We start from the raw sequence: 23,918 nt of genomic DNA on the forward strand, positions 1-23,918 counted from the left end.
ACACTGGCCACAACTCATCACAGGCGCCACGTAGCCCTGGACTTACTCAGCGGTGCGGTGGAAAAAGGCAAACACGTCACACACCCTTCCATAAAAACCACAAGGTTTTCCTGCCACTCTCCACCAAATGGCCGGTTCCCACCCCCAGTCGCCTACTTCCTGTCAATCACTTTGTGGATGGCGTGCTTACAGATAAAAATGCAGGACTTTGTTGCAGGATGGCCTTGGGCTGTATGCATGCGCAGTGCACTGATAATGGGCCGCTGTGCGAATTCGTGCGATAAGGTCTGAATCGGGCCCAATGTCCGTAGATGTTGCCAATATTTTACTTTTGTACCTGCCACAGCCAATGGATGTCCCAATAGGACAACTAGAAAGTGGAGTTAAAATAAAAATGTAGTAGAAGCAGCTGCGTCCACCTCTGAATCACCCCCAGAAGCCCTGTGCACACTATGCAAGACATGTCCAAATGATGGCCCTCCAGCTGTTATGAAACTACACATCCAGCATGCCTTGCAATAGTTTTAGCATTCCCTAATAGCAAAACTGTGGCAAGGCATGCTGGGATGTGTAGTTTCACAACAGCAGGAGGGCCATAGTTTAGACATGCCTGCATAATGCGATAAAGGCAGAAACGATATCCCGAATGAATGCTATAGTGCACAGGTTCTCAAAGTCGGTCCTGAGGACCCACCAAAGTGCATGTTTTGCAGGTCTCCTCACAGAATCAAGTGAAATAATTAGCTCCACCTGTGAATCTTTTAAAATGTGTCAGTCCGTAATGAATGCATCTGCCTGGTGACCTGGAAACGTGAATTGTGTGGGGTCCTGAGAACAGAGTTTAAGAACCACTGTTATAGTGCATACAACACTGAATGATTTCAAACAATAAAAGATAAATGGGTACTTATGTAGTATCTGGACGCCCGATTATCGCATCGCATCCGACCAAATCGCATACGATGCGATGAACCCGATTTTCCATAGGATTCTATGGGAAAAAGGGTCCTTTTCATTTCCCCACTATCCAACTACGCATGGAGTTGGATATAAACCTGTGGCGAGTGTAGCGAGACACCGAGCCCGAAGCGAGGCGAGCGGACGTGGATTCGTTAAAAAGTATTCTGCATCCGCTCGCCACGCTACGGGCTCGGTGGCTCGCTACGCTCGCCACAGGTTTATATCCAACTCCATGCGTAGTTGGATAGTGGGAAAATAAAAAAGGACCCTTTTTCCCCATAGAATCCTATGTTAAAATGGACTCTTTTCACATTGTCCATTTTAACATTGAATCCTATAGAAAAATCGGGTCCATCGCATCGGATGCGATTTGGTCGCATGCGATGTGATGGACCCGATTTTTTAATCGGGCGTCCAGATACTACATAAGTACCGATAAATGATTTGCTTTACCACTAACCATCTGGTTTCATGAAAACTGTACCTTTATCTTCATCGTTCGTAAACACTGAACGATGCGCACCTAAGTCCTAAATGACATGGGCACAATCTGACTGCAAGTACAGACGAGAAGTGTGGTTGATAACGACCCACAGGAGCATGCAACATTATCGTTTGTACACATCGTTTGCACAATAATATCGTTAATGGTATCGTTATCGTGCATATACTCTGCCTTTATCACATAGTGTGTTGGGGCCTAACTTCACCCCATGTCAGTGGCAGCAACCGTATGGGTGCAAGGACAGAACTTATGCCAACTGCATTACATTGTATAGGGCATGTAAGAAGTAGAACTATTCTTATAAAACAACTTACCTGGCTGTACCAGCTTTGATTTGGCAATGCCATGTGATGACGCAGAGTAGCCCCATCAAGCCTCAGAGCCACCAAAAACTCCTGGAAATAATGGAATTACTGTAAATACAGGTTGTACAACATCTGAGACAATAAAATACCAATAATTAATTTATGTGCAAATGACTTCATGATCTGTGAGTTGTGATGTTGCCAACCGCAATTCAAATTTTTCATTATCCACAACGGTCTATAAGCACCTTCTATATACAGTGAATGGCCAGGACAGCAGGGGAGGAAGCCTCACCAAAGCTTTATTACGGATAAGAAAGTTATTTAGAAAAATAGATGTTGGGAACCCCCTTTAACCCTTTCCCATGGCTGCACACATGTTATGCTACCCATACACTTATGCGATTGGATTCGATGCTACATGGAAGTACAATGTCCATCGAATACGATCACATCTTGTGGTGCAAAAAGTGCCCCCTTTCAGAATCCGATGTCTCATGGAATCTTGAGATGGCACATCGGATGCTGGAAGTGGGCGGACAGAGGGCGGCGTTGTAGTGTAGCACTAAAAGTAGCGCTAGCGGGCAGCTGGGGTCAGCAGTGGCATCAGAATTGTTTAAAACACTGGGCAGCCCTCTGATGGTTGAGTGAGCTCACCCAATCAGAGGGCTGCCCAGTGTTTTAAATAATTCTGCCACCACCGATGACCTCTGTCGCCTGCTAGCACTACTGTGGCGGCATACTTGTTTAAAACACTGGGCAGGCCTCTGATTGGCTGAGCTCTCTCATGGCTCCATCAATGTCATCTCTATGAAACATGGGTAAGACTATTGGCATGTGCCTGTAAATGGACACACTGATCGTAGCAAACCAATTGAGTCCCAGCAAACCGAATAGTGAGGTTGAACACCTCTATATCTGATCAAATCCTGCCTAACAGATACTTGTATATTCTAACAGAGTGAACATATTCAATAGCAGGGAACCCACCGGAAATGTAAGAACCATGACAAATGAACAGCTACAGTACATGTAACCCTCATATCTATTTCGATGGGTGTTATACCTATAGAACCATAATCTAAGCAAGAGCTACACTTTCTAAAACATAATGATCTGCATGTTTGTGCTAATGACACAAGAAAAATCCAAGCAAATCTGTTTATAATAAAAAAAAAAAAATTAGAACTACCATGTATTTCAGATATACCCCGATGACAGCAATAGGAAACATGCGGATACCCCCAAAAACAGCAACAGAAGGCTGGATGACAGCTTCTCTCTCCTATATGGGGGAGAGGTGTCAGTGGTAGATGTACGACCCGGTGATAAGATTGGCTGCCATGGGCCACTTCTCCCTTATCACTGCCTCATACTTCTACCCCTCAGTGTAAATAGATTAGCAGTGGTGAAGTTGCCCATAAACACATTCTATAAAATGCTAGGTATAAGCTAATTCATTGCTATAGGCAATTTCTCAACTGATCCACTGCATGATACATCTCACTCATAGAATCTGAACTTTATGTATATAAAGAACCAGGTTTGTTTTCAGTCACCCCCACTTATTCCAATATTCTATGTTTCTGGGTGGTTATTATAGACTCAATGTGCTCCATACCTTAACATTCTTCACAAGGTTTAGGTCAATACGGACAGCAAGTGAGAGCATCTTGGGGTTCTTCTCTTTTCGGACACCTGAGAGCTGAGCAGAGACACCCTCATCTGAGATGTAAATAGTCGGATTCAAGTTTGCAGGTGGAACAAAAGTGGGTATTTCTAGAACACTGGGTGGAAAGTAATCTTCTACCGTAGCTGAAAGGGACAGAAGGCAGAAACAATGCATGAGGCAAAAATATGGCTACGGTATAAGTCTCTCACAGTCGGGATACCCACGGTAGCTTCTCCGACAGCAGAATCCCGACGGTCAGGAGCCGACAGGGGGGCAAGTGCATTGAAGCTCCTTTTGGGCTAGCTGCACTCGCCACCTATTCTATTTTTCCTCTATGAGAGTTGTGGACCCCACAAGGGAAAATAGCCCATGTAAGTCGGGGGTTCCGACTGTCGTCTCCTGACAGTCGGGATTATGATGTCGGAGAAAAGACTGTAGGAATCCCAACTGTCGTTCACTCATCGACACCCAAAAATATAATTGAGTCATTCCATCTCCTAACACACAAGAGATGCCTTTTATTTCTTCCAATAGCAGGAAAATGATGAACAACCTCGTTAACTAAACATTGGTAAATGTTCAGCACCGCCATCTTGCTACATTACAATGCATACCTTTGTGATAAAGTGATACGATGTCAGACTCAATACAAAGATAGCTGAGGTCAGTCTTCCCTTTGTACTTTGAGACACTGAAGATACGGCCATTTTCTACATCCAACACTACTTCGCCATGCTGGCCGTCCAGCTTCTTGGTTCCCTCACTCTGTTGTATAATTGATAGAGCAAACACATACAGAAGTAAAGAACGAAAACTAATGTAAGAAAGATACAATAACAGAGACTGATAAAACAAATAATGGTAACCTTGGTTTCAGTCCAAGCCGTAATGCGCCCCCTCAGAATGCTGACAGAAGTAGAGAAGAAGCTGAGGCCTTCCGCTCTCCCTTTTCTGAACCTTGCTGCCTCATCCACAGAGTAGAAATGAGAATCTTCATCCTCTGAATCAGAATCTGTTGGTATAGTGACAAACCTGTGACAGACTGAAAAGTAAGGAGGCCAGAAAGTACTAATGCTAGCCATACATTAGGACGACCAGCATCCGATCCGAATCATCTTACGGTTTCCCTTGAGCTCCCAGACTCACAATTTGGTGCATTTTGCGAACGCTGTACTTACGATGCAAAAGGTCTCGACAGATCAGATGTGCAGCACGTAAGATCATAAGATCCATCTCACGATCCGTGCACCAGATCGGAATTGAACTGAAACACCCAACGATGTGCACACAAACACACTCAATGCATCGCACAAGCAATGAAATTTGTGCATTTGGCCCCAAATAGCTGTAATGTATGGACAGCATCATTTTATCACTCTAAGTTTTGAGAAAATAAGCCCCTAAGAGAGTATTGACAACCCATGGTCTAGAGAGCCTTCTAACTTACCAAGATTGAAGGATCTGAAAGATCCCTATGGGGAAATTATGTGTAATGTATATCATATGGGGCCTACACACAGGGAGACGTGCTGTAAGAGCGTTTTGAGCGATAGCAGAATGTTCAGCATACAGAAATGATTTAAAGTGGTCAGGTGTATGAAGATGAAAAATCTATTTAATAATAATAAAACATTAAAAATGTGATATTTGAGTAATAAGACATTCCGGTCAATAGTCACCCTTAGTTTCCACAATGCCAGGATATGAAGAGCCTCAAGGGCAATACTGTGCGTGGATCCTTTAGGAAAGAAGGCTTATTGTAATACACCCTTTTAGGTATAAGGGACTCAGGAAGTGGTATTGTGAAAAAGTCCTCATCCACCAATAATATCGGGCCTATAGGGAGGTGGCGTGCTTTCAAACAATCTTGTGCCTTGAGGTGGAATTGGAGGACCAGATGGTATCCTGAGGAGAAGATTTCCCAGGGCCAGATTCTCTAAGCTTCAAAAGTGATAACATTGAGAGTGATAAACAGCCAGCCAATCAGCTCCTACCTGCCATGTCACAGATTGTGTTTGAAAAATGTCAGGCAGGAGCTGATTGGCTGGCTGTTTATCACTCTCAATTGTATCACTTTTGAAGTTTAGAGAATCTGTCCCACAATGAGGAGAAGCTGCATGTAGCAGCGAAACGCTTAAGGTGCTTTCACCCCAATAGACAGCAGGTACTACAAACACCCTTGCCAGAGGATCCAGCCTTTCCAACTCTTTGGAATTGTTCAAATTTTGCCAAACAACCACCGCACATCCTTCTCCTCATTGGGACATCTTCTCCTCAGGATACCATCTGGTCCTCCAATTCCACCTCGAGGCACAAGATTGTTTGAAAGTACGCCACCTCCCTATAGGCCCGATATTATTGGTGGATGAGGACTTTTTCACAATACCACTTCCTGAGTCCCTTATACCTAAAAGGGTGTATTACAATAAGCCTTCTTTCTTTCCTCCTTCAGCTCTGCCCTTGCTCTGGCCAAGGAATCCTACTTTAAGTCCCTCATCCTTTCCCAATCATCCAATCCCCGCAGGCTCTTCGCCACCTTCAACTCCTTGCTCTCCCCCCCTCCTCCAGCTCTTCCGTCCTCCATCGTAGCCGCTGATTTTGCTACCTACTTTTCAACCAAAATCTCCTCTCTCAGGACTGCCATCACTGCTGCCATGACCTCACCCTCTCCCTCCTCCCCTCCTACATCTCCACTCCCCTCCTTCCAACCCCTGTCCTCATTTTACCCCACCACTGCTGCTGAAGTCCACTCTATCCTTCAATCCGCTTCTCCCTCCACCTGCCCGCTTGATCCTATCCCCTCCAATATTATCCGTCGTCTCAGTCCATCAGTCTGCTCTCACCTGGCTCACCTCTTTAATCTTTCCCTATCCTCTGGGATCTTCCCTTCCTCCTTCAAACACGCTCTTGTCTCCCCACTTCTCAAAAAAACAAATCTGGACCCCAACTCTCCATCCAACTACAGGCCCATCTCCCTCCTCCCTTTTGCCTCCAAACTCCTAGAACGTCTGACCTATAATCGTCTCCTAAGCCACCTTACTGCTAACTCCATTCTAGACCCCCTCCAATCCGGGTTCCGCCCTTTACATTCCACTGAAACTGCCCTGACCAAAGTCACTAACGATCTACTATCGGCTAAATCCAAAGGCCTCTTCTCTATCCTTATCCAGCTTGATCTGTCGGCTGCCTTTGACACTGTTGACCACCCTCTCCTGCTCAACACCCTCCGCTCCTTTGGCATCACTGGCACGGTCTTCTCCTGGTTCACCTCATACCTCTCCGATCGCTCCTTCTCCGTCTCCACTCCGAGCTCCTCCTCTCCTACTACCCCCCAGCCAGTCGGTGTTCCCCAAGGGTCAGTCCTTGGCCCTCTCCTCTTCTCCCTCTACACCACCTCTCTGGGCACCCTCATCAGCTCCTATGGTTTTCATTACCACCTTTATGCTGATGATACCCTAATCTATCTCTCCTCCCCCGACTTATCCCCATAACTCCTGTCCAAGGTCTCCGAATGCCTTACGGCCATCTCAGCCTGGATGACCCAACGCTTCCTGAAACTAAACATGGCTAAAACTGAACTTCTAATCTTCCATCCCCCGAACATCCCCTCTTCTCCCACTATCTCCATCAGCATTGGTGAAACCGAGATCACGTCCACCGACCAAACGCGCTGCCTCGGTGTCATCATTGACTCCTCCCTCTCTTTCACCCCCCACATTCGTGCTCTCTCACAGTCTTGCCGCTTTCACCTACGCAACATCTCACGCATCAGACCATTCCTCTCCACTGACGCGACCAAAATTCTCATTCACTCTCTTGTCATCTCCCGCCTTGACTACTGCAACATCCTACTCTCTGGGCTACCTCTCACCCGCCTCGCACCTCTCCAATCCATTCTTAACGCTGCTGCTAGGCTCATCTTCCTCTCCCGCCGCTCTACCTCCGCCTCCCCCCTCTGTCTATCTCTTCACTGGCTCCCCATTCCTTTCCGAGTTCTCTTTAAACTCCTCACCACCACCTACAAGGCTCTCTCCTCCTCCACAGCTCCCTACCTCTCTTCACTGATCTCTATCCACACTCCCTCCCGTCCTCTTCGCTCCATCGCTGACCGCCGACTGACCTCTCACCTAATCACCTCCTCCCACTCCCGTGTCCAAGATTTCTCTCGCGCTGCCCCCCTGCACTTGAACAACCTCCCGCCACCCATCAGGCTATCTGATTCCCTTACCTTCTTCAAGCGCTCCCTCAAAACCCACTTTTTTCGACTAGCCTATCCCTCCTCCTAACCTCTTTTGATCCTCCTATCCTGCCTCCGTTCCCACTTATCCTATTGTATTTCGTTCGTCCACCCACCTATTTTTAGTATGTTAACTCTTATGAGCAGGGCCCTCCTTCCTCACGTACTCACCCTACCTCATTACCTCACCTGTGCTCCTGTCCTGTTCTTCCCTTCCTCTACTTCATCTTCAGTCTCCTTGACAATTTTGACACCTACTTCTGAACTGATGCTGATTTTAGTTCTACCAGCTATACCCCTATTTATACTGTATCTTTCAACACACCCTGTACGTTACCTTGTAATTTGTTTTTTTTTGTTTGCTATGTACGGCGCTGCGGACACTTTGCGGCGCCTTATAAATAAACGTACTACTACTACTACTACTACTACTAAAGGATCCACGCACAGTATTGCCATTGAGGCTCTTCATATTCTGGCATTGTGGAAACTAAGGGTGACTATTGACCTGAATGTCTTACTACTCAAATATCACACGTTTTTAATCTTCATACAGCGGACCACTTTAAATAATTTTTATATTTATTCTTATTTTCATTTTCATTTTTCATTTAAATTTCTTAGCACAATCTACACTTCTTCCTACCCCTTCCATTTACTGTATTGGGGCTGACTGCTGCTTAGCCAAGCACACTCATACTGAAGCGCCTTTTGTGATATTATATATATCCTTTTTCTTCTCAGCATACAGGGCTGCATAGCGATGTGCTGCTGAGCGATCTGTCAGGGCCAGTGTTCTCCGGTGAGAGCACTGGCCCTGACTGACGATTAACTCGATTTATCCAGTGCGCTGGATATTACTTGCTGGGCGATAGCGACACACTGGGTCGCACACCGCTATCGATATGCTCCTACACACAGATCAATGTAAGGACATTTTCTAAGTTATCTGGTGAGATTGTTTAGAAAATGCCTGGGGATCGCTACATGTGTAGGCCCCAATAGACTAAAATAAATAAGCGATTAAGGAAAATGTTATGGTAAGCAATGCTTTCTGGAGCTTGGCACAGTTAGTCAGATCACAGTTCCATATCATGGGGAGTCCTGTGACAAGAGACATCTGATATCTGCTGCGGACCCTGATCATACATACAATATCTTAAAGTGATGTAGAAATCCTGGGAAAACATGAGTTTCTGAGATTTTACTGCTGTTCCCACGAACTCACCCAGTCTGAATGCAGACTTGCACATGCGGAATGTGTCGTGCTGATAGGTGGAAGTGGAGAGTGTTTCAGAAGGAAACAGGGATTCGTTTATAGAGGCATCAAATACAGACATCGGTTCCCACATCAGGAGATCATTACACAACCTGGTAAGAAACATGAACTCTCACAGTAAATGAAGATGGTCAACATCCTGGGTGAAATTTAATAGGATGAGAGAATCAGAAAGTGAGAGATTTGGTAAGAAATCTCCAGTTTTTTTAAAGCGGCAATCATTTACACTGCAAAATCAAACTGGTTTTGCAGTGTAAATGATTGCCTCTTTAAAAAACTGGAGATTTCTTACCAATTCTCTCACTTTCTCAATCTCTCATCCTATTAAATTTCACCCACTGTATTTAAAATGGTGAGATGATTGAGTGGGTACCTGTTGTACAAATTTTCATACATGTCCTTGCTGGGGAGGAATATGTGAGCTCTTGGCAGAGTCACCTCAAGGGTATACTGGGAGGATCCTAATGTAACTCGCTGGAAGTCTGCCATTTCCTCTGGGTCAGCAGGGATAACCATCTGTAGGGAAGGACGAGTGTTAGGACAGATTGAGAGTAGGCAGGGGTAGTCTGAAAATGAATGCAATCTCAGAGACCAAAGAAAAACCCACAATCAGCTCATCTGCATGGCTTACCTCCTCGGTTTCAAACATTGTCCTCTTAGAGGAAAAAGGAGAGGGCTCAGGTTGTTTCAGTTCACAAGGGCTCTCTACCGATGGGAGGTCTGGGTCTTCCATCTTGTCCTGGTTCAGATCCCATGGGGATGGCTCAGTCTTTGGAAGGAGGGTCACTAAAATGCTGGGAGGTGATGCAGAAACATTTAAAAAAGATCCCATTTTTTCTTTAAGTAACTATTTTGAATAAAAGATATATTTTACACAATTAGAATAAATGTCATTTTAGGGGTTGATCCTATTAACCCCGAAGGTGAGAGTTGCCGTTCGGGTGCCGGTTTCACGCTGAAAACAGCACCCGAATTAACCGTAACTCGCACCCTTCGAAGGGCCGAATTCACTGAAATTTGCTCGCACCCCTATGGAGGTGCGAGCACTTTTCAGTGAATTCGACCCGCCATAAAGTGTGCCCGGTGTCGTGATGATTCGCACTTGGCGAATTATCCGCACCCTTCGGGATTAATAGGATCGACCCCTTAGAGTGACTATATAAATAGAATTGTATTAAGTTTTCTATATGAAGGTAATCGTAGCAATTAACCTGGGGAATATGAATTTTTTTCCACCCGCTTTGGCCAGAGGATCTACGCCTTTACTGATCTTCATACAAGGAACGCGAAGTTTGTCACCGTCTGTGTACACACCTGCACGGATAACAATGCAACACCTGACACGTTACTTTTTTGGAGTTAAAGTTTTAACATGAAGCTAAATGTATAAACCAAAAACAAGTCCAACTGGAGGGTCCCTCATATCAATGTCCCAATGCCTTACCATGTAGGTCTCCAAATGTGATCTCTATTTTGCATGGAACCTCTGTGCCTGTCCTTCTCTGTGTGCGGACCTCCATATCCGTTACCTCCATCTCTAGACATTCCCTCCTGAGAGCTTTTTCTGTCCATGAGCGGCGCTCTGTGACCGGCCTTAAGTCCGGTACAGGGAACTGGAGATGGATGTGTGCTTTAGAAGCTAACACACAGATGTCTGTGTCCTCTTCAGGTGGTGGGGTCACATCACTCTGACATGATGGAAGTGAGAAAGAAACACTTGTGAAGCTGGAAAACCCAACCCTAGCGCATTCCTATACAGACTTATCATTTGTTACACTTTTATTTATAATAATAGGAAAATAAGCTCCGCTGATATTCACTGTTACCATCATTATTAGAGCATTCATCCAAGCAAAGCCATTACTACACTGCTTCACAGAGGGATATAAGAATGAGGACATCAAAGGTAAGCAACCGCAGCAAGAAAATATATTCCATTATGACAACAACGTTTCAAGGAAATAGTCAATATGATTAAACCTGGTGCATACACATGGGGTGATTTCAGCCCCATTTCTAAGCAATCTGACTAGATTGTTTAGAAAAGAAGCACAGATCGCTCTATGTGTATTCCCTTCAGCAATGGCGATGCGCAGTCCTGTGAGTCGCTATCGCCCACATGGAAAGCCAGTGCTTGTACTGGCATCCCCTAGATCACAGGGCTTTGCCTATTAAAAATAGGCAAAGCCCCGCTCAGCACGATCGTTCATCACACTGCACTGCGGTGTGCAGAGCGGGTGCACTGCGATGTGTGCAGCAGCACGCCACTCCGCTCCTTGTGTACAGGGCTTAACTGATAAATAGACTCTTAGGGTGTGCACACAGCGCGATTGGTGGCGACCGATATTGATTTCGATACTAGAGGCCACCGCGACCCGGCAGGGTACCAGCATCGGCTGCCAGGGAGGGAGGGACGGTGCGAGGGGGGAAAGGGGGCCATGCTGCATTGAGCAGCATGGCCCTCATTACAAGATAGTAGAAAAGACTGTGCTGCACAGTAAAATCCGACGCTGCAGTGCCGCACATCAGGATCGGATGCGGCTAAGCACGGTGCGATATAAACTAACTTACTTTCAATTTTCGCTACATAGTAAAAATTGATAGCCAGAATTACACAGTGTGTAGACATCTCCGGAGGTTGCATTGTGCCAATTCTGACAAGTCACACAATACAGATTATAAACTATTAGGGGCAAGTGAATAAAGTGTCATAATTCCCTAGTTACAGTGTAAGATGAGCATATTCATACCAGGTGCAAGTCAAAATGCCCGGTAGGACTTGCAGCTTTTGTGGCTCCATCCTGGAACAATGACCCCAGCCGATCGATGAGACTTAGGTCTAAATCAGTCTTGAAGTCTTCCAGCTCCACTCTGACTTCCGCACTCACTTTTACCGCCTGCTTCTTACGGCTGCTCTGAGTGGGAGAGGAGGGAAGCAGATATGACAGGAGCACGTTGTGAACAAAAGCAATGGGGAGCAAACAGGAAAGTAGCCTGGGAGCAAGCACTGCTCAAACAGGGAAAGCTTATAGAAGATTAAATGTTAAAGATGGATCATAAAGACAGCAATAGGAAATTGAGAAATATTCATAAAAGAGGAATACATAGCAAAACAAGAAATGAAGCACAGAAGTGAGATATAAAAGGGCCTGATTTAAAGCTAGGTTTATGTCATATATACACATTTCTTAACCTAACTTGTGTCCAGTAATGCCTGGAAGTGTGGAACATGGACAACCAAATGTAATCTGGGTACAGCAAGATCATGTTCAACATGAGATCCCGAGTGACATTTCTCAAGAGCTTTATTTTATGGGGGATATGGTCATTAGGCTGACAGTCAAAATGTTGACACATAAAAAGATCACCATGCATTAGGACAACATGCTGAAAAGGTTGACACAAGCAAAATGTCAAAGTAGGTAGGTAGGTTGGCGCTAAGGTTACCTGTGTCTGAAGGCGCTGCAGGACCAGAGTGGTCCAGACTCCAGTGTGCCGCACTCCGGGATACGCCGGCTCGCACAATCCGGAAGTAGCGGTCACGCTGTAGCAGGGAACCCCAGCTGACATCTCTGCTTGCATATCAGGACGCCGACACCAACGTCAGGACAGCAACAGTGGTTATTGAAGAATCCTTCAGGTATTTGAGTATGCACCACTGGAGTGTTTTGGGACGCCAGCCTCTGGTGACATCCGCATAGTACCTTTAACATCTGGACATTGCCACCTACCGGGGGCCTCCATCCTGTGGCCATTGAGCCCTGCGCCACACGCAGGACATTGACTGTTATACCCTCCCATCCCATTCCCCGTGTATCTGCTGGCAGTGGACACCGCTCCCTTGAACGGAAGCTGTTACACGCAGAACACCCTTAAAACCACGGCTGAGGTTTTTCACCCATATCTCCTACCCCATCTATATTTCGTGTGCACTATTTTAATAATAAATCCTGTATTTTCACCCGCATCATTATCAAGTTACATCTTGTATACATGCCGCATACACAGCACTCAGCATCCTTGTTATTGATTTATCCATAGTTACAATTATTGCATGACTTTACTGAGACTCCACGGGGTACTTTAGACTAGCACCAACAGTTAAAGCCCCCAAGAAGGTGAGCGCAGCACCGCACTCTTTTTTCCACAAGCAAAAGGTCGACAATTTTTTTTTTTTAATGACTTGTTCATAATTTACCATGCCAGCGACCATGGAGGGGAATATAATAGTGCCTGATGTAATGATACCTGGAACTCTACTCAGCTGCTGCTAAATGACTGTGTGCATTTTCCATGAAGTCATGTAGCAGCTCTCTTATACCAAGTAGACTACAGATATCGGGGCAGATGTATTAAGCCTTAATAAGAGATCCACGCGAGGGTGATCTAGAGTGATAAACATCCAGCCAATCACCTCCTAACTGTTATGCTATAGGCTAGGTTTGAAAAATGGCTGTTTGGAGCTGATTGGATGGACATTTATCACCCTCAAGTTTATCTCTTTTTAAGGCTTAATCCACAAAGAAAATGTCACCTTTGCATTGATAACACTTACATTATTACATATTTACTTACATTATTACACTATGTACAACAAATAGGGTAATGGTACTTTAGCATGTACTACGAATACGGTCAAGACACGTGACTACAATACAGATACTACATACAGTATACACCCTTATATGCATGGCCTCACCTAAAGCACAAATACATCCAATACCATAATAGCAGTATATGGAGGGATTAGTGACTGAACGTATATTCAAATAAGGGAGAGAAATGCCACTACAGACAATAATGACATGACACTCACTCTGGACGGTGTCCTGTGAATCCGCTTGTAGTGTACTTGTGCACAGGGACGGGAGGACGACACAGGACTATTAAATATCATGAGCTGAAATACAATAAAGGTGGAAAATCAGATCTTGCTAATGGTTCCATGGACTCATGTGACTTGCACTACAGTGCAGCTTAGCAATTTGGGGACAGGCCAGCTGCCTTACTTGCATTCCCAAGATGCTCAGATACCTACCACAGTTATCACACGTTCTTACTATAGAAACCAATAACAATAGTTTGGAGCTCACTCAGAAAATGCAACACTAATTACTTGTCAGTTCTAAAAGTTAATATTCCACAAGGGGTACGTATACAAGCAGTACAATTCTAAACACAATAAATGACATCAATGTGTCTTCGTGCTATGCATTTAATAAGCACTGCAAAAACTGCCAACTGCACACCGAGGATCTGCTCATCTACAAATTGAGGCACAGGTTACTAAGGGGTAGATATATTAAGTTCGGTGAAGTGATAAACTGGTTTTTATCACTGGCCAATCAGCTCCTACCTGTCATATTTCAAACCAAGCCTGTAACTTGACAGGTAGGAGCTGATTGGCCGGTGAAAAAAACCAGACAGTTTATCACTTCACCGAGCTTAATAAATCTACCCCTCAATCTATGCGGTATGCGCTCACAGGGTAGACAATGTCTAGGTCGACACCTTGACATGGTCAACATCAAGCATGACATTGACAGAAGGTGGACACAAGCTTATGGACGACAGACATAGTTGAGGATCTGTAAGGGCATTTATGCAGGAAGCAGGCATAAGTAAAGAACATTAATGCTACACATATACACACAAACAGCATACAAACCAAATTTGTAATGGCTATATAATACCTTCTTGGCTAATATCATGCACAATCATGTCCCCTGCATGCAATTTTTAAACTTGACATTAAATGCTTTTCAAGTGTCATACACTCAGACAGTAAATCCACATATTTTGCAACACAGAAAATGTTTCCATGTACCTCTGTATATTCTGGATTTTTCCTTTTCCTGGAAGGCTGGTCCACTTGCCAGAGACATTCCAAAATCTCCAACATGCCGCAACTGAGGTCAATACTGCTTTGTTGTGCCCCTTTACCAGATTTCTGCTCATAGACTATCTGAACTGCAAGTGCTGTGGCCCTGTAGTGTAAAACACAGGTTTATCGGATGGAGGCTGAAAGCTCAAGTTAGAGTAAGGAAATTGAAGTGAATTCTGTAGGTCAGTGGTCCAAACCTCAGTCCTCAGGTTGCCCGAGCAGTTCACATTAGCATTCCACCTGTGAATTTCCTAAAATGGGTCTGTGAATAATGAGTACACCTGTGCACCTGCCAGGTGACCTGGAAAACGTGAACTGTTGGCGGTACTTGAGTACCAAGGTTGGGAACCACTGCTGTAGGTGGATTAAAATGTGTGAGAGGCAGGATAGACTAGGGAAGGTTACATTAATATTATTTATGACGAGATGAGATAATGAGAGAGTAGATAAGAGTTTTGGTGAGAGATGGAAGGTGTGGAGTGAATGAGGAGTTACATGTGACTTCCTCTCAGCGGACATGTATAACAAAGAAAAGTATAGTGTACTCAAAAATAGGGAGTGGTGAGGTTGCAAGGACTCTAGAAAATGAGTTCTGTTTTGGAAATGATGGAGCCGGAGAACGTTCTCAGATATGCCCGAGTTAAAAGCAGAGAAATCACTGGACACCTAAAGGAGATAGGAAAGGGAACGAGAAAAAAAAAAAAAGAATAGAGGGCAGACGCTTCGGTGACTCTTGATGGGTATAAGAAGAGAAGGTAAGGAGGAGTCAATGTAGAAAACAGAGAAGTGATGGTTGGAAAGGTAGGAGGTGAATAAGGAGAGGACGGTGTCATGAAGGGCAATAAAGTGAAGAATGTACAGGAGAAGAGGTTGTTAAACAGTGTCAAAAGCTACAGAGTGGTCCAGGAAGATGGGCAGGGACTTTTCAGAGAAAGGATCATTGGTGACTCTAGTAAAGGCAGTCTCTGCGGGGTGAACAGAAAGGATTTACAGCAATCCTCTCCAGCCAAACTTGAATTATACTTGATTTTAAAGACCTAAATATTTAATTAATGAGCTGATTTTGGGTCATTCCATATCAAATCAAATGCAGTACACATTACATTATGTGGGACAGTGTAAAGAAAATGTTGGTCATCTCTAGTGACCGCATATTTTTTACTATGATTCTGCTAATACAAATCACTGTTTGTCCATAGGAGATCTATGTTATTCTGTGAAAATGAGTGACTTTGTGCCCACCAAATTATATGGGAAACTGCTGTGTACTTTCAGATTGAACATGTACAAGGCCTGATTTCGAGCTGCATTCAGAAGTAATCATTTTGCACAACCCATGAAATATTTGCCCTGCGCCTAATATTGTACCTTTATTCTGGACTACAAGCATCTAACACAGCACATTGCGGTACACAAACTGGATGATTGACATTCACCAGCCACTACAGTACAGAGTAGCAGTTTAACCTTTACAGTAAAACAAACACACTAGGATGTGCTTTATTCCCATCCATTCTATTCAGTTCTCCAAACGAAACTACAACCTGGAATATTAGAAATATGCGGCCATCTAAATGTAGGGACTACTTATATGAATGTGATGCAACCTGACTATCAAGATGCCAGCAGTCAGAATCCAGTCATCATACTGAATGCGTATGACGGGGAGCATTAGGTTGTAGTTACACAGTAGACAAAAACAGGTCCAAATCTAAATGAGCCTCATATACACATACGAACCAGACAATATAGCACATTTCTGTTATCAGTGCAGTGAAACTGTCCAGCAAGCTATTCTCTTACCTGACGTTGCTCAGCTGGCAAGCCTTTTGGAAATGCTCTCGGAGATGACCAAAGTCTCGCCCACTGAACGCTGCATCTTTGAAATACCCCAACTCCTTGAAAAAGTGACCAGCTGCTTCTCGACAGGCCGGATCCTGCAGGGCACTGGCTTCAGGAGAAATGTGGGGCACAGTGATGGTAAGGCCACCGATGGACAGCTTCATCAGCATCTCAGGTTTAAGCGGCTCCAGAGGGGAAGAGGAAGACTGTTTACCTGCCAAAGTAGTAGTAGTAGTGGATGTTACACATACAATATATAAAGCAGTTTAATACCCCATTTAATACAAAGAGCACACCAGGAAGGGGGTAACAAATCTGTGCCAATATTTCCCAACAGGAGAAATATCATCACTTACCTATTCAATACTGCCGTTAACGACAACATTGAAGGTGGTCAGATCCGAATTTTTTAAAGTCGGATCTGTTTTGTCGGAAACGGCCCATCATTCCGACCATTGGTACGTTCAGACAGTTGGAATCCCCTATGTGTGAGCATTAAGTCTCCACCCAATCTACCTACAGATTCCCTCAGGTTAGAAATCCTATAGCATTCAAATACTTCCAAAAGTGGAAGATCAGCTGGAAGTGGATGTCAATTTTTAGCTCCAATGGCTAAGAACCATACGCCCTGTAGTGTTCCAGTCTAGAAGACTTCTTCAGCTATTTGTCGCTAAAATTATATCATAAAAAAAAATAAAAGTAACAATGAATGACACCATGACAAATACAAATGTTCTGTGTGCACTCTACATGATGTATGTACCCAGTGGCAACAGGACCAACTATCGGGAACACCATACACTTGCTGATACCGGCAGCGATGGAGGGAGAATTGAGCGGCATGTACAGACAATGGGGGATGTCGCTAGCTATCCGTGGGATCACGCATCACTAGTGATGTAGTGAGTACACACTGGACGAACTTAAGACTATGTCTTAATGAATTGTTGTTATGGGCAATTTAGTGTAAAATATATTCTAGTGTGTAACCGGCTTAAATAAATATATTTATATTATTTATTAACAGTTTCTTATATAGTGTTCCGCAGCGCTTAACAGAGAATATTTGAACATTCACATCAGTCCCTGCCTCAGTGGAGTTTACAAACTATATTCCCTACCACATGTACACACACACACACACACACACACACACACACACACACACACACACACACAAAATCTAGGGTTATTTTGTTGGGAGCCAATTAGCCTACCAGTATATTTTTGGATTGTGGGAGGAAACCGGAGTACCCGGAGGAAACCCACGCAAGTACGGGGAGAATATACAAACTCTGCACAGTGGTAATTGAACCCATGACCTCAGCACTGTGAGGCAGTAATGCTAACCATTACACCATCCTTACTGCCCCCCATATATATGACAAACTTCCTACAGGAGACATGCCCAGGGTCCCGCACCAGAATCATATAGATTTATACAAGGTGTATTGTAATGGTGATGCTGTTAAATAAAACCTGTCCTATAAAATGTTCTTCTTGTTCTTAGGGAAGAGAAAACCTGAATTGATATACTGGTTGAGTATCCCTTATCCAAATAACTCTGAAAACCATACATTCCAGAACGTGATATTTTTTGTTTTTGTTTTTTTTTGCTAAAAGCACTACTGGGGACACGATATGTAACTGGCACTACTGGGGACATGATATGTAACTGGCACTACTGGGGACATGATATGTAACTGGCACTACTGGGGACATGATATGTAACTGGCACTACTGGGGACATGATATGAAACTGGCACTACTGGGGACATGATATGAAACTGGCACTACTGGGGACATGATATGTAACTGGCACTACTGGGGACATGATATGTAACTGGCACTACTGGGGACATGATATGTAACTGGCACTACTGGGGACATGATATGTAACTGGCACTACTGGGGACATGATATGTAACTGGCACTACTGGGGTCATGATATGTAGCTGGCACTACTGGGGACAAGATATGTAACTGGCACTACTGGGAACATGATATGTAACTGGCACTACTGGGGACATAATATGAAACTGGCACTACTGGGGACATGATATGAAACTGGCACTACTGGGGACATGATATGAAACTGGCACTACTGGGGACATGATATGAAACTGGCACTACTGGGGACATGATATGAAACTGGCACTACTGGGGACATGATATGAAACTGGCACTACTGGGGACATGATATGAAACTGGCACTACTGGGGACATGATATGTAACTGGCACTACTGGGGACATGATATGTAACTGGCACTACTGGGGTCATGATGGGGTCATGATATGTAGCTGGCACTACTGGGGTCATGATATGTAGCTGGCACTACTGGGGACAAGATATGTAACTGGCACTACTGGGGTCATGATATGTAACTGGCACTACTGGGGACATGATATGTAACTGGCACTACTGGGGACATGATATGAAACTGGCACTACTGGGGACATGATATGAAACTGGCACTACTGGGGACATGATATGTAACTGGCACTACTGGGGACATGATATGTAACTGGCACTACTGGGGACATGATATGTAACTGGCACTACTGGGGTCATGATATGTAGCTGGCACTACTGGGGACAAGATATGTAACTGGCACTACTGGGGACAAGATATGAAACTGGCACTACTGGGGACAAGATATGAAACTGGCACTACTGGGAACATGATATGAAACTGGCACTACTGGGAACATGATATGAAACTGGCACTACTGGGGACATGATATGAAACTGGCACTACTGGGGACATGATATGAAACTGGCACTACTGGGGACATGATATGAAACTGGCACTACTGGGGACATGATATGTAACTGGCACTACTGGGGACATGATATGTAACTGGCACTACTGGGGACATGATATGTAACTGGCACTACTGGGGACATGATATGTAACTGGCACTACTGGGGACATGATATGTAACTGGCACTACTGGGGACATGATATGTAACTGGCACTACTGGGGACATGATATGTAACTGGCACTACTGGGGACATGATATGTAACTGGCACTACTGGGGACATGATATGAAACTGGCACTACTGGGGTCATGATATGTAACTGGCACTACTGGGGTCATGATATGTAGCTGGCACTACTGGGGACAAGATATGTAACTGGCACTACTGGGGACATGATATGTAACTGGCACTACTGGGGACATGATATGTAACTGGCACTACTGGGGACATGATATGTAACTGGCACTACTGGGGTCATGATATGTAACTGGCACTACTGGGGTCATGATATGTAGCTGGCACTACTGGGGACAAGATATGTAACTGGCACTACTGGGGTCATGATATGTAACTGGCACTACTGGGGACATGATATGTAACTGGCACTACTGGGGACATGATATGAAACTGGCACTACTGGGGACATGATATGAAACTGGCACTACTGGGGACATGATATGTAACTGGCACTACTGGGGACATGATATGTAACTGGCACTACTGGGGACATGATATGAAACTGGCACTACTGGGGTCATGATATGTAACTGGCACTACTGGGGTCATGATATGTAGCTGGCACTACTGGGGACAAGATATGTAACTGGCACTACTGGGGTCATGATATGTAACTGGCACTACTGGGGACATGATATGTAACTGGCACTACTGGGGACATGATATGTAACTGGCACTACTGGGGACATGATATGTAACTGGCACTACTGGGGTCATGATATGTAGCTGGCACTACTGGGGACAAGATATGTAACTGGCACTACTGGGGTCATGATATGTAACTGGCACTACTGGGGACATGATATGAAACTGGCACTACTGGGGACATGATATGAAACTGGCACTACTGGGGACATGATATGAAACTGGCACTACTGGGGACATGATATGAAACTGGCACTACTGGGGACATGATATGAAACTGGCACTACTGGGGACATGATATGAAACTGGCACTACTGGGGACATGATATGAAACTGGCACTACTGGGGACATGATATGAAACTGGCACTACTGGGGACATGATATGTAACTGGCACTACTGGGGACATGATATGAAACTGGCACTACTGGGGACATGATATGAAACTGGCACTACTGGGGACATGATATGAAACTGGCACTACTGGGGACATGATATGTAACTGGCACTACTGGGGACATGATATGTAACTGGCACTACTGGGGTCATGATATGTAGCTGGCACTACTGGGGACAAGATATGTAACTGGCACTACTGGGGTCATGATATGTAACTGGCACTACTGGGGACATGATATGTAACTGGCACTACTGGGGACATGATATGAAACTGGCACTACTGGGGACATGATATGAAACTGGCACTACTGGGGACATGATATGTAACTGGCACTACTGGGGACATGATATGTAACTGGCACTACTGGGGACATGATATGTAACTGGCACTACTGGGGACATGATATGTAACTGGCACTACTGGGGACATGATATGTAACTGGCACTACTGGGGTCATGATATGTAGCTGGCACTACTGGGGACAAGATATGTAGCTGGCACTACTGGGGACAAGATATGTAACTGGCACTACTGGGGTCATGATATGTAACTGACACTACTGGGAACATGATATGAAACTGGCACTACTGGGAACATGATATGAAACTGGCACTACTGGGGACATGATATGAAACTGGCACTACTGGGGACATGATATGAAACTGGCACTACTGGGGACATGATATGAAACTGGCACTACTGGGGACATGATATGAAACTGGCACTACTGGGGACATGATATGTAACTGGCACTACTGGGGACATGATATGTAACTGGCACTACTGGGGACATGATATGTAACTGGCACTACTGGGGACATGATATGTAACTGGCACTACTGGGGACATGATATGAAACTGGCACTACTGGGGTCATGATATGTAGCTGGCACTACTGGGGACAAGATATGTAACTGGCACTACTGGGGTCATGATATGTAACTGGCACTACTGGGGACATGATATGTAACTGGCACTACTGGGGACATGATATGTAACTGGCACTACTGGGGACATGATATGTAACTGGCACTACTGGGGACATGATATGTAACTGGCACTACTGGGGTCATGATATGTAGCTGGCACTACTGGGGACAAGATATGTAACTGGCACTACTGGGGACATGATATGTAACTGGCACTACTGGGGACATGATATGTAACTGGCACTACTGGGAACATGATATGAAACTGGCACTACTGGGGACATGATATGAAACTGGCACTACTGGGGACATGATATGAAACTGGCACTACTGGGGACATGATATGAAACTGGCACTACTGGGGACATGATATGAAACTGGCACTACTGGGGACATGATATGTAACTGGCACTACTGGGGACATGATATGAAACTGGCACTACTGGGGACATGATATGAAACTGGCACTACTGGGGACATGATATGAAACTGGCACTACTGGGGACATGATATGAAACTGGCACTACTGGGGACATGATATGTATCTGGCACTACTGGGGACAAGATATGTAACTGGCACTAAATTTGTGCAAGAAAATGATTGTTTGGCATTCAAGATCAGTTCCTGAGATAATACACAAACTTTATTTGAAACCTTGTTTCATGCCAAAATAAAATATATTTGTGTGTGTTTGATGTGTTTATACAACATAAATGCAAGATAGCTCATTAAAATATAAAAATATTCTGCTATACGAATTAATCCGTTATCCAAAATTCTTCGGATCCCGAGCATTTTGGATAAGGGATACTCAACCTGTAATAAAATAGCATCAGCATGCTGCCAACTTACCTGCACAAAACAAGGAGTTTTAAAAATATCTTTCAGTATTACTTACTACCCTTTTATATGTGTCCATAATAGAAGTCATGTTCTTCTTACTGACCAATCATATACTTTACTACTTCACAAGCAGGAGGTCGGGTTAAGGTATGCGGAACCGCATGGGGTATCTGACCCTTCAAGACTAATACCAATTGATTTAAAATGATAAAGATCTGTCTGCAGCTCACTCATAACAGATTATACTGTGCAATTACATTTCTGGTGTAGACTAATAATACTTCTGGTGAGAACTGCATCAAACAGAAACAGGTCTCATTCCAAATGTCCTAATAATAACCAATCACTGCGGTGTGATGCCATTACCAATGGTCACCCTGTGAAAAAAAAACACAATAAAAGAGTATAGGATCCATTAAATCTCACCTTGTATTTTGTGGAGGCTTTGCATTGGTGGGATAGTGGCAGAAAATGGTGAATTTCCATATCGTCTAGGGCTGCTCAGCATTAACTGAAAGAAGAGGAAATAGGTAAACTGAGTAAAATACCCCAATTTATGTAGATATTTAATGCAGCATCAGAAAAATAATGTCACTCCGATATCATGTAGTAGATCTGGATAAAGGACTGAGACATCGCTGCTTCTCATTATGCAACGGACAATTCATACAGCTGCATTCTGAATGCTAATGAGACTATACTAGAAAGTATAATTAGTGCTTGTATTAGGGACCCACCAGAAAATTTGAGGTTACCTTGACGCGGTTGTGGGCTAGTATTTCTTGGCCAATAAATATTCCAATTCATTGATCTATATGAGATAGCAGAGCTTATTATTATAGAGTGTGCATCAGTAGTAGTACGTTTATTTATAGGGCGCCGCAAAGTGTCCGCAGCGCCGTAGCAAACAAAAAACAAATTACAAGGTAACGTACAGGGTGTGTTGAAAAATACAGTATAAATAGGGGTATAGCTGGTAGAACTAAAATCAGCATCAGTTCAGAAGTAGGTGTCAAAATTGAAGTAGAGGAAGGGAAGAACAGGGCAGGAGCACAGGTGAGGTAAAGAGGTAGGGTGAGTACGTGAGGAAGGAGGACCCTACTCATAAGAGTTAACATACTAAAAATAGGTGGGTGGACGAACGAAAAACAATAGGATAAGTAGGAACGGAGGGGAACGGAGGCAGGATAGGAGGATCAAAAGAGGTTAGGAGGAGGGATAGGCTAGTCGAAAAAAGTGGGTTTTGAGGGAGCGCTTGAAGGAGGTAAGGGAATCATCAGGCACCGCATGTCCATTCTAGGTGCAAAGATCCGTCTGAATTTGGCATCTAGAATACCTATGCAATAGTAGCCCTGCTTGCATGGACACACCTAGGAGCGTGTTTGCACTGTTGCCACCCATTTTCCATCTGCA

The 23,918-nt window shown here is 44.3% G+C and overlaps 1 protein-coding gene across 4 annotated transcripts in view; it reads right to left on the reverse strand.

Annotated features, from left to right (window-relative positions):
- Positions 1-23,918, reverse strand: part of ATG2A (autophagy related 2A) — a 141,524-nt gene that overhangs the window by 62,817 nt on the left and 54,789 nt on the right. For all 4 annotated transcript variants that reach the window (XR_014465701.1, XR_014465700.1, XR_014465699.1 and 1 more), the window contains exons 10-23: positions 22,932-23,016; positions 16,646-16,898; positions 14,786-14,945; positions 13,775-13,858; positions 11,709-11,873; positions 10,403-10,646; positions 10,170-10,272; positions 9,590-9,752; positions 9,332-9,474; positions 8,908-9,050; positions 4,309-4,454; positions 4,057-4,207; positions 3,392-3,585; positions 1,780-1,860 (exon numbers count right to left, since the gene is read on the reverse strand). Coding sequence is in view for 1 of the 4 variants with exons in the window: in XM_083165116.1 (XP_083021242.1) it covers positions 1,780-1,860; positions 3,392-3,585; positions 4,057-4,207; positions 4,309-4,454; positions 8,908-9,050; positions 9,332-9,474; positions 9,590-9,752; positions 10,170-10,272; positions 10,403-10,646; positions 11,709-11,873; positions 13,775-13,858; positions 14,786-14,945; positions 16,646-16,898; positions 22,932-23,016 (2,115 nt within the window). In the remaining 3 variants the exon portion in view is untranslated. The remainder of the gene's footprint in view (positions 1-1,779; positions 1,861-3,391; positions 3,586-4,056; positions 4,208-4,308; positions 4,455-8,907; positions 9,051-9,331; positions 9,475-9,589; positions 9,753-10,169; positions 10,273-10,402; positions 10,647-11,708; positions 11,874-13,774; positions 13,859-14,785; positions 14,946-16,645; positions 16,899-22,931; positions 23,017-23,918) is intronic.

This window comes from Crinia signifera, chromosome 11 (genome assembly GCF_055691185.1).
Source record: "Crinia signifera chromosome 11, ASM5569118v1, whole genome shotgun sequence".
In the NCBI taxonomy this organism is placed as follows: domain Eukaryota; kingdom Metazoa; phylum Chordata; class Amphibia; order Anura; family Myobatrachidae; genus Crinia; species Crinia signifera.